The following is a 12,031-nucleotide window of genomic DNA, read 5'->3' on the forward strand; positions in this document are numbered from 1 at the left end:
TAGTACTGTGTTCTTTATTTCAGGACTAACCAAGACTGCGTCCAAGCAGTTGAATGATTTGTGTTGCTGCTAATTCGGATCTGTCTCAGTTATTTATTGATCTGTGAAATAAAAGCAATTTCACAGTAATTTATAACACAGATCAAATCATCACAGTTATTAAAACTAAGATTTGATTTCTCTTCTGAAATAAATAACGGTTATTTCTCCTCCCAGCGGTATCCAAACAATAACGCCTGCCTAAGCTGAAATTAAAGACAGGCCTATGATCAACATAAAAGATCAGCTCCAAATGAAAACACAATAGGCCCGGAGTGTAACGAGTGTAATTTACTGGTGTTTTGAAGAACTCGTCTCTCAGGCACGGAGAGTTCGGAAGAGCGGCCGCCCCCTCTGCGCTTCGGAATCATCCTGAAAGATGGAGATGACACATTTCCAACATCCATCTTTAAAATAAAAAAGCTGTCAGGAGTAAATAAGTGCAGTTCTTCACATACAAACATACAGAGCTTCAGAACCGAAGACAGATCTGTGGGAAAGGTTTGGGCCTCTCAGCTCCATATTTACAATCAGTATTTACAATTTGTTTCTGCTCATTAAAAAACCTCCCATATCATCAATATCATCAGAATAGATGCAGGTAAACGTAATGTAGTCTGTCAGCTAACATACACTACCTCAGAGTCTGAGCTTCACTGTAGAGAAACTGACCCACTCTGATCTCTGTACAGTGGAGGTGAATGGAAGCAGGCGTCGGTCGCCATGACTACAACAACACAGATACAGCCCATAATTTATCTCCTATCCAAACCCACCAGTGCAGCTACACGAGTCTTCTGAGTTTTATATGGAATGATGATGAGGATGATGATGAAGATGATGAAGGTAAAATAGTGAATAGAGAATCTGGACTAATGCAGTTCTCTTTAGGGACTACTTTCTGTAGCTGCACTACACCCTGCAGCATGTATCCTTCCACCATTTTAATGATCTGATTTTAAAAGCAGGTTCTAGAGCCGAACTCTTCTCAGAACTCTGGTAGAACAGTGTCTGTTTCAGATCACACCAGCAAGGCCTGCTCCACAGACCGTCTGCTTTGGGTCAGGCGGCCTAACTATTGTTTCTTTACTGGCCAGTAAAGCGGCCCTGCTGCTGTGCGGACGGGGCTTCACGGGGCTTCACTTTCAGAGGGTCACTGGTGACACTCTCCAGTTCAAAGAGGAAAATGAGATGCATGTTTTGTCCTTCAGATGGTATGAAGGCCTGTAGGCTCTTATGCTCAGTGACATTTTTCTGTGTATTGGTAGAAAGGATGAGGCCGGTGCTGGTTCTGTTTTTAGCTTACTCAACAAGTCCACTGAACTGAAGGATCTGCGACGTTTAGGGTTATATTACATATAACCCTAAAGTTCTTGACGATGTTCTTGATGATGTCTCTTTTGTTATGTTTTATTATGGTCGGCCTTAGGCAATGAAGACTCGTACATCAACCGAGCGTTTAGAGCCGGGATTTGTCGTAACTTTCAAAGAGAGCCCGAAGAGAGCGTCTGTTCATTCGAAAGCTTCATGAAGTTCCTCCATACTTCAGAAACACCAGAAATGTCCATCTTCTTTGTCTTTGAGAGAAAACAGATGAGCCATTTGATTAGAATCTCTCCATGCCTGAATCTGCAGCATCAGCTCGAGCTTCAGGAGGTCAGTGGTTTCCATGAGCTCATTGCGAAGTAGGGGGCTGTGCTAATGATACACTATATGTCCAAATGTTTGTGGACACCCCTTCTAATCGATGCATTCAGCCTCTTCTTAAGCTGCAACCAGTGCTGACACAGATGTGCAGATGCACAACCCTATAGAGAAGAAGTACTGCCAATAGAATAGGACTCTCTGGAGTAGATCATCAACATCATGAACCTAATGCCAGGCGTGGGCTAGAGGGGAATAAAGCCCCCCAGCATTGAGGAGCTGTGGAGCAGTGGAGGAACTCTGTTCTCTGGAATGATGGATTAAATCTAGTAGAAAGTTCAGCTTCTTCTCTTGACAGTAGAGACCGTTACTCCAACAAAAGCAGGATCAGCTCTTCAGTTCATAACGTGAACATGACAGGGCTATTAAATGCTAATTATTAATTAATGCTTATTATCAGGGCCATAGCGCTAGCAGGATTATTATTAGCAGGCGTTTTATAGTTCTCGTCCATCATGACTTACCGTCAATGTCTTGAAGACGTTTGAGAACAGCAGTACAGAGAGAGACAGAGAGAAGCCAAGGCTGTATAAAGTAGCCGTTTGCTAATAGCTAGCCATTTGCTGGTTTGCGAGCCTCTTACACAGCTGTAATTTACAGTCCTGTGTGTTTTTCCTTTCCCCTGCAGCCGCTCGACCAAATGTCATTCATCAGCTGCTGAGAGACGCTTCTTTTTCAAAACAGCTGGTGTCTGCTGCTGCCAGAGGCGCTTGAAATGGGTGGAGAACGACTTAGCGCTCCATCACTGTCTTATACTGGCTGAGGAAAGGCTCGGTAAGTCACACGACTGTCAGTGCACTCAGTCCACACAGCTCTACAGAGCAATAAAGGGAGATGCTGTCCAGGACGGGCCTTTGAGACCCAAGCAGTTAGCCGGGACCTCCTGGAATGATCAGCAAAACCACCTACAGCAAACTGCTCAACCAGCTTTATCAGACTAGTCCACCAGTGTGACCAGCTTGATGACACGCTTGGTCAGGTTGGTCATGCTGATGGACCACCTAGTCCACTCAAATGAAAACATACACTGAGCTGGTTATCCGCTGGTTATCCACCACGGAAATCAACCATCTGTAATCATATTTCTTAATTTGACTGACAAAAGTATTGGGACACTGCTCATTCACTGTTTCTTCTAAAATACTTCTGAGATTTAATCCTGCTTTTTTTTTTGGAGTAACTGTCTCTACTGTGCAGGCTTTTGTCTTCATGGTGCCGATGGGTTCATGATGCTGATCTGCTCCAGAGAGTCCTATTCTATTGGCAGTACTTCTTCTCTACAGGGACTAGACAAGCTGTGTGTGCATTTGCACATATGTGTCAGCAATGGGTGCAACTAAAGTAGCAGAATGCATTCATTAGAAGGGGTGTCCACAAACATTTGGACATATAGAGTGTATGTCTATATAAGAGGGTTCAGCGTTATGAGATCATGATGTTTCTTGAGGAGGTCAGGTCCTTTATGGCAGTGCAGACGAAGCCCTGACGGTCTGCTGAAACGCTTGCCATGGCCGGTCTGGGTTGTAAGGGTTAGGGGTCTTATGGGACACTTACACGTTCTCAGATATCAGGGCGGTCTTCCTTACACCCGCTTACGACACTGTTCTCTAATGCGGCTTTCGTAACAACACTAAAAGAGAACCATTGTCAGTTTATCCAGAACGGGCTTTGAGAGCTCTCGATCACTTTAATGGAGCTCTGCAGAGCTCATCTCCCCGAGGCACACTTACTGAGTCCGGCTGATTGGAATATCGCTTTAAAGGGTAATAAAAGTGTTAATGAAAGAGATACCACCACAGGCCTGTAATAGAGGAGGAATCCCGAGCCTTTTTCTGATCACACTTGCTTTTCATAAATGGTTAATGACTCCATGGGCTCATATAACAGTACAATGCCACAGTCACTCAGGTATTTATGTAGTATTTCTGTTATTTATTCAAAATGCAGATGTGAAGTGCAGCCACGAGTTTCTCCAAAACAGGATATTCATTAGCTTAAATGGAATTAATTAGTCTTTTAAAGACAAATAAGTTAAAATAGAGACAGTACATGTTATTCTAGCACAAAAAACAATTCTCCCGCAGTCTTACAGAGCTTTCCAGCGTCCACTGTCTTGCTTTAGTCCCTCTAGTTATCAAAAGATAAGGGACACTGCCAATGCATGCAAACAAATATAGCAATATACACAATGCAGTAGACTCCAGCCGGAAGGGTGCTATTATTATTATAATTATTACTCAAAGTGATCTACAGACTGCTCACATAGTGTCAAATAAATGCAGAATATAGGTGAATTCAAAGAATTATGCTCTGTAAGATCCCTGATCATTTGTATGTGGCACTCCGACAGTTCTGTAAAGGGAGCACCATTAGTAAAAGTACCTAGGACCAGATGTTGAACGTGCTAGCTCAGAGAAAAAGTACATATTTAAATGGTTCTATTATCTTAGAGCTCAGATCTCTCGAGAGTCCCGTAGTTGTCAATTAGCCCTACTACTACTCTATTTACAAGAACATCAGTAGAAAATAATCAACCAAATATTGTGTCTTATAAAATTAGAAAATCTTATAAAATGCACCATATGGACAAAAGTATTGGGACACACCTCTTAATCACTGAATTCAGGTGTCTGATTCAGCCCCATTCAGCTACAGGTGTCTAAACTCAGGCCTCTTTCACACATCAGTGAAAGAACGGGAGGTTCTGAAGAGCTCACTGAACTCCAGCGTGGTTCTGTATGTAATATGAGACACCGCTGCACCAACAACAACAAGTCAGCTGGTGAAATTTCCTCCCTCCTAGATCTTCCTCCATCAGCTGTGAGTGGTGTTGTTATTGAACAGTGGAAGAGTTTAGGAGGAACAGCTCACAGAGAGCAGCTCAGCCACAGAGTGTCTGTCAGACCACGTAAAGTTACAGAGCGGGGTCAGGGCCGAGTGCTGAGCTCAGAGCAGAGTGCAGAAAAGCCTCCAACTGACTCAGTAACTGCAGCAGAGCTCCAGACCTGCTGCTGCTGCTGGTAGAGCTGCAGAGCAAAGGGGGACCGGCTCCAGATTAGGGTTTAGAACGGGATATTATTCAAGCTGCTATAGTGTAATGTGTAGGTGTCCCAATAATTTTGTCCATATAGTGTACCTCTCTTATGAACAGTATTCTCTGCACTCTCGCAGTTCTTCGGGCATGTTTCTAAAGTTCATCATTTCCTATCAAAACACGTGTACATATGTTGCTTTGGTATCACTGCCAACCACGTTCTTGGCAGTGCACTTGTAGAAACCATTGTCTCTGCTGGATGGGTTCTGGATGACCAGAGAGCCCTGTGGGTGGAGGTATCTGTTACCGTAGAGTCTGGGCTGGGTGCCAGCCCTGAGCTGGGTTTTATCAGGCATCTCCCACAGAACCTCCGCCTTAGGGATACCGATAGCCATGCAGTTCAACTGGATCGCCACTCCAGGTCTGGCGTAAGTGACCGGCTCCGGTCCACTAGTGATGCGAGGTGGGTAGGCTATCACAATCACCGCAACGGACAGAGAAGACGATCCGTACTCGTTGGAAGACTTGCAGAGGTATGTTCCCCTGTCGAATACAGAAGCCTGTTGGACAGTCAGGGTGCCGCTGTCAGAAACGGCGTATCGGCCCATTCTCTGTGGCCTGGTGAGAACGACTCCACTTGGTAAGGTCCAGGTAAGTTCGGGTAATGGGTCACCGCTTGACAGACAGTTCAGCTGCAGGTTCTCCCCGTTTATGATACTAACCAATGAGCTGTACCTGCTACTGATGTCTGGCTTTTTGCCGGCCTCCAGAGTGACCTTCCGCTCCACGTATCCAGCACTGTTGCGTCCCACGCAGCGGTATGTCCCTGCTTCTGACACCGAAGGCTCCCTGATGACCAGCGATCCGTCAGGTCCGTGGCGGAAACGGAAAATGCTGGTTCCACTCAAGAGAGACGTTCCATTGGGGAGGATCCAGGTGATCTCGGGATTGGGTTTCCCCTCCACAGAACAATTCAGGGCCACTGTCTGTCCACCAGTCAGTTGGACAGACTCTGTAGCCAGGCTTTTCAGTCGCGGCTTCTCAGCGAGTTCTGTCACGTGGAGCTGCACCTGCAGTCTGGCCTCTCCTGCCTCGTTACGGGCAATGCAGAGGAGCTGGACAGAGTCACTCTTGCGCAAGCTACGTATGTCAAGGGTGCCATTCCGATGAACCGTGATCCTGCTGCCGTAGTAAGGAGCCGGGAGCACTACGTTCTCGGGTAGTATCCACATGACTCGTGGAATGGGGGATCCTTCAGCTTTGCAGTGCAGAAGAACCTGCTGGTCCTTGACAGCAGTCTCCTCTACCGTACTAACCGGCCTTTGTAATCCATTGATGACAGGTGCTGAAACGAGAACCTCGACCCGAACCACTTTCCTGTCCATTCCTGCAGTGTTCCTGGCTGAGCAGGTGTAGTTCCCACTGTCAAACCTTTGAACCTTCTGAATAAGCAAGGTCCCATCACTGGTGAGGTGGTACTTGTCCGACGCGGGCAGTATGACACGGTTGACCGGGGAAAGCCAAGTTACAGTTGGGGTAGGTTCTCCTTTGGCACTGCAGCTAAGGGACGCTGTGTCTCCGTAAGGCACCCGGATCACTTCATAGGTGTTGTTGCGAATAGTTGGTGCTGCTGCCACGACCTTGATGGAGACCTTCATTTCATCTTTGCCAATCTGGTTCTCAGCGTAGCAGGTGTAGTCTCCCTCCTCCCTCATACCCACTTCGTTAAAGTAAAGGGTCCCATTGTCAAAGACAACGTACCTCCTCCTGCGCACCCCGCTGTCATCCGACTGCATGACGCTGTTAACCATGGTACCGTCCGGGAGGCTCCATCTGATCTCAGGGTTCGGAAGACCCGAGGCAACACAGTCCACTTTCAGGTCCCCGCCGTACAGCACCTTGTGGTCGTTTAACTGCTTCTGCTCAATTTTGGCTGCTTTCATCATCACGTTCACCTTCAGGAGGACATAATCGTCCCCCATTTTATTCCTGGCCACACAGAGGTAGTCTCCCTGGTCCTTGTCTGTGACTGATTTAACGGTAAGGGTGCCATTGCTGAAGACCTTCATTCTGTGATCAAAACTAGAAGGACAGATCAAGAAAGAGAGAAAGGTCAGCTTAAAGCGAGATCAGACGAACATGGAAAATTCCCTGAAGCTAGACAGATGTTGTATTGGCACTGAAACTAAGGCTTGCTGTCCAAGGAAACATCTGAGGACAAAATTATGGACAAAATATAGACAAAAAAGTATTGGGACACCTGCTCGTTCATTGTTTCTTCTGAAATCTAGAGGATTAAAAAGAGCTGATCCTGCTTTTGTTGGACCAACTGTCTCTACTGTCCAGAGAAGAAGACTTTCATTCATTCAATTTCATTCAATTGCATTCGGCTACAAGAGAACAGTTCATTCCAGCTCAATGCTGGGGGGCTTTATACCCCTCTAGCCCATGCCTGACATTATTAGGCAGCATGGAGCCAATAGGGTCCTATTCTATTGGCAGTACTTCTTCTCTACAGGGACTAGACAAGCTGTGTGTGCATTTGCACATCTGTGTCAGCAATGGGTGCAGCTTAAAGTAGCTGAATGTGTTTATTAGAAGAAGTGTCCACAAATATTTGGACATATATATAGTGTACTGACAGGCCAGTCCTTAGTTCCTGCTTGATTGCCAGCTTTCTAAGTGCCACGCTGACAAGCTGGCATCAGCACCCCTGTGTTTTCCTTCTGTTAATGCTGGTGTTTATGTGGGCTTATGAAATAAGTGTCATGAATTTCAGAAGGTGGAAGATGATCGTAGCCCTGCTTCCTAAACTAACATCCCATAAAGTCCATCTCTACCTTCTGTGTCCATGATTAACTCTTCACAACCCGCCACCATCTTATCTCTCAGTCTAGCCCTTTAGCTCAAAACAGATGCCTCCTAAACTTGAAGCTTTACAGGAATTCTACAGCTTTTGGTAGCATACTAAAGGAAGAGGAGTATGGCCATGCCAGGGAGGAAATGAGGGCGGCATAGTGCTGTGTAAACCCTGAGAAATGGGTAATCTTTGGACAACAAGATGAAGAGCTTCACTGTCAGATATGACACTAGATGGAAAGCGTTCTCCTGTGCATAGCTTTCCTGAACCTTGGATGAACCCGTGCACTCCTGACGAAGCTGTCCAACTCAAGGGATTACGAGTATGGACAGGACTCCTTAATCAACTGGCTAGAACCACGGCCGAGGCGTTTGCTTTTTAATCAGCAGCAGATGCTGCACTGAGGTCCAAATTCTGCTCATCAGATTTGGAATTTCTAATGCTACTACGACCTACTGCAGGTCGTTGGGTCTGATATGTACAGAGCAATATACCAACACACGTTTAGCAGAATAATTCATGTTATGATTAATAACTGAGTAATAAGGCTGAGGAAAACTCCAGAAAGCACCGCTGCAGCTAAGCCCATAGCAGTTGGACCAAAACCCTGGGACGGATTTTTACTTTCTGGACCTGAATGTTCCTTCTCTAGGATTCATGACAACGTACCTGTAATGCTCATCGATTAGTTTCTTAGCCGGGGTTCTCCAGATGATCCTGGGTTCAGGGCTGCCCAAAGCACTGCAGTCTAAACGCAGGAAGCCACCATAGCTGACGTCCGTCTTTTGCGGAGACGTGGAGGTGATTTTGGCTGTGGAGAAGTTCCTCTTGACCAGCAGATTCACACTTCTCTTATCGGCACCTACAGCATTCACAGCCACACACTCGTAGGTCCCAGAGTCCTTTTCCATCGGGTTGCGGAGATACAGCGTCCCATTGGGAAAAACAAACAGATTGCCATCGATAAACTGAGACGGGCGTATGTGTATGCCGCTGGCGGTGACCCATCGCATGGCTGGGTTGGGGGCTCCTTTGGCACTACAGTGGACATGCATGGTCTGACCCTCAAAGATGGTGTGGTTCTCCTGCCGCTTCTGCTGGATGATGGGTGGCAGGACTGAGACATGGAGTCGAACAGACGACGTGTCCGCACCCGCCACGTTGCTGGCTATGCACTTGTAGGTGCCCCTGTCTGCGTAGCTGGTCTGCTTGATTCGGAGGGTGCCATTGCCGAAGAGCACGAGCCTCTGTTCGCCGGCTCCGACCGTGTGCAGCACTGTCCGGTTGGGAAGCACCCAGCTGGTGTGAGGGTTGGGAAGTCCCTGCGCTTGACAATCCAGATGAATGCTGTCTCCCAGGTACACGGTTAAGTCACGGTGCCGTGGCTCCAACATCCTGGGCTGTTGGGCCAGAACCACCAGGGTAACCATCATCTTTTCCGTACCGTACGGATTCTGAGCAGTGCAGAGGTACTGGCCTCGGTCCTGCAGCTGAACGCTGTGGATCACTAAGGTGCCGTCGGACTGCACCTCGAAGCGCTGGATTCTGGAATTCACTGACATGATCGCTCCTGAAAAATGGAGAACAAGAAGACCTAACATCAGCAAATGTGGAAGTGATCTGTGTACAGAAAAGCAGCCCTCATAAGTCATCTCTCCTTTTGAAACACTGCATGTAGCAGTAATGTGACGTCCATAACCATAATTTATTGCCATAGATCAGTCCTTTCGTTGTCGCTCGGGAGAAACAGAAGGCGCACACATGCTCCCTAGACATGTGTTAGTCATACCGATGGCTTCTGAATCTCACATGGAGGCAGAATTCCAGTTTCTGATTTTGTGCAGCAGCAGCTCAGCAACACTTCATGGGTAGACGGCAGACTCAAAATCCACAGAGAGAGTACTGAAGATTACAAGCTGAGTAACTAACAATGCATTAGGGCCTTTTTTAGCATTTGTTATTATTATTATTATTATTATTGTTATTATTAATAATAATAATGATAATTTAAAAAAACTAGAAATGCACAGACTCTTCAGGCAGTAGCTTGGCTGTTGCTGAGTGGTTGCTACAGTATACAAGACAGTAATTACTACCAGCCTGGTAAGCTATTGCTATGTGGTTAATGATGTTGCTAGGTATGGTTTTGCTACATGGTTGCTTTGTTTTGATTTGTTTGGTTGATATGGTGTTGCTAGAGGGTCGCTATGTCATCCCATGTAGTTTCTATGGTGTTCCTAAGTGATTGCAAGGTGGTTGCTATGGTGCTGCTATGTGGGTGTTTCTAGCTTTTAGCTATGAAATCAAAGGTGATTGCTATGGTTTTACTTAAGGGTTGCCATGGTGTTGCTAGGTAGTTGCTATGGTGCTGCCAGGTGGTTGATATAGTGTTGCTAAATGGTTGCTAGGTGGTTGCTGTGGTGCTGCCAGGTGATTGCTATGTTGTTTCTAGGTAGTTGCTAATAATCAGCAGCAGTTTGTGTGTTAAGTCCTTACCCTCCTGGTGTCGGGAGCATTCCCAGTACTAGAGGGAGCTACAAACGGATGGGGTAACTGGCAGAACCAGACTGAGATACAAAAGGGCAAACTTATATGTATATACATATTTATTCTTATTTATTTATATTAAAAAACCCTAACGAAGGAGCCTTTTTAGACTTTGCAGAGTCTGGCAGTTAGTTAATTAACATTAAAAGACATGGGAATCAAATGTTAGCTGACTTTCAAATGTAATTCCTAAATTGTGTGCTTGTGATATAGTGGGTAATATCTGAATACCATCTACAGCAAGATGAATATTTCTGCACTCAAGAATGGAAGACGTCTGCCAACTAAACTAAACTTCAGTCTTAGCACAGTTTAACTAAAGGAAATCCTGAGATTACACAATCAGGAGTCACGTTACTCTTACCACCTAAATAAATTTGAGTGTCGTCAGCATAGAAATTCACGCTTAAACCATATCACCTGAAGAAACGCCAAAGGGGCAACATATAAATGTGAAAAACGAAAGGCCAGAGGATGGAACCCTGAGGGACTCCGTGACAACCTTGACAGTAGGTTCGCTACTGTGTCCAGCTCTACACCCAGACTGAAATGGCCCATGTAGTTTAGACTGTGTTGCTGAGCAGTAAACTGACCTGTGGAGACTTTGGTCCAGGTGAGGAAAGGTTTAGGCTCCCCGACTGAATCACACGGAAACCGCACATCTGTTTCAGCATTCACCGTGAGCGTGTTGAGATTAGCCGTGGTGATTCTGGGCCTCGCTCTCAGTACAGAAACAGCTGGCGGCCTTGCGGGTGACACCGCTGTGCCGAAGCGCCTGTTGGTAGAGCCTAGACCTGTCTGAATTCTGCTCCCAGGATGAGAGGTTGATCTTTGGTGAACTGTGGTGCTTGGCGTTGTTGGTGGAGCAGTGGATGTAGAGGTTTTAGGTAACAAGGTAGATCTGGTACGGGTTGGTGGAGTAGTGGTCGTAGAAGTAGGGGACAGGGCAGTTGATTTGATGGTACTCGTTGGCTGAGTAGCGGTCATAGAGGTCTTAGGTGACAAGGTTGTTGTTTTGACGGCACTGACGAAGCCCGGTCTGAAGGAATTGTTAAACGACGGTGTTCTCTGGATAACAAACGGATTTCTAAGGTCGGGGTAATAAGGGTACCTGTAATTAGGTATCCTGCCGCTGTGCCTATCAGTGGCAGGGTATCTTGAGTAGAATGGGATTCTGTTATCTGCTATTGGCACCCTGGCTTTCAAAGGGGCTACTGTTGTAGAAGTGGTGGTAGGGGTGGTAGTCGGAGGAGTCAGAGAGCCCGTGGCTTTCTCTGGAGACGTCATTAGAGTTGCTGTAGGTGTTACTGTTGATATAGCTGTAGATGGTGTAGGTTGTGTGGTCATCAGAATTCCAACTGTTGTGGTTGGTGGTGGTGTTGGTGGTGGCGGTGTAGTAGTTGGAAAAGTACTTGTCGCAATGACACTAGATGATTCTGTTACCGTGTCCAGCACTTCTGACCATGGGTGTCTAGTGGTAGGAAGGGTTGTTTGTGATCCACTGGCTGATGAAAGATCTGAAATCGATGTCCCATCTTTTGATGTCTGCTGTGAATTGTGTCCCTCAGTGTCCTCATACGGAAATATCACTGGGGGAGGAAGTGGTGGGACTGGGTCGAGCACACTGTCCTCTTCTGACTTGACGTTCTCTGAAGATTTGATAGGTTTCAAGCTGTTGACTTCTTCGAAGCTCTCAACCTCGTCTTCTGGGTGTGATTCAGGTATGTGAAGGATATCTGGCAGAGGCACTTCAAGGCTTGGTGTGAAGCTGTCTGTTGCATGGTCCTCACTGAAGGCCTTCTGAGTCGGTTCCTCTGCAGAGAGTCTGCTCGCAAACTCCGCTTGAG

General features: G+C 46.4%; 1 protein-coding gene across 1 annotated transcript in view; it reads right to left on the reverse strand.

Annotated features, from left to right (window-relative positions):
* Positions 1 to 3,654: 3,654 nt before the first annotated feature.
* mxra5b (matrix-remodelling associated 5b) overlaps positions 3,655 to 12,031 on the reverse strand; it is a 16,702-nt gene continuing 8,325 nt past the window's right edge. Inside the window, exons 5-7 of the mRNA XM_072686687.1 lie at positions 10,778 to 12,031; positions 8,307 to 9,207; positions 3,655 to 6,859 (exon numbers count right to left, since the gene is read on the reverse strand). The exon at positions 10,778 to 12,031 is cut by the window's right edge and continues 2,784 nt beyond it. Coding sequence (XP_072542788.1) covers positions 4,951 to 6,859; positions 8,307 to 9,207; positions 10,778 to 12,031 — 4,064 coding nt within the window. The 3' untranslated portion in view covers positions 3,655 to 4,950. The remainder of the gene's footprint in view (positions 6,860 to 8,306; positions 9,208 to 10,777) is intronic.

This window comes from Salminus brasiliensis, chromosome 8 (assembly GCF_030463535.1).
Source record: "Salminus brasiliensis chromosome 8, fSalBra1.hap2, whole genome shotgun sequence".
NCBI classification, from domain to species: domain Eukaryota; kingdom Metazoa; phylum Chordata; class Actinopteri; order Characiformes; family Bryconidae; genus Salminus; species Salminus brasiliensis.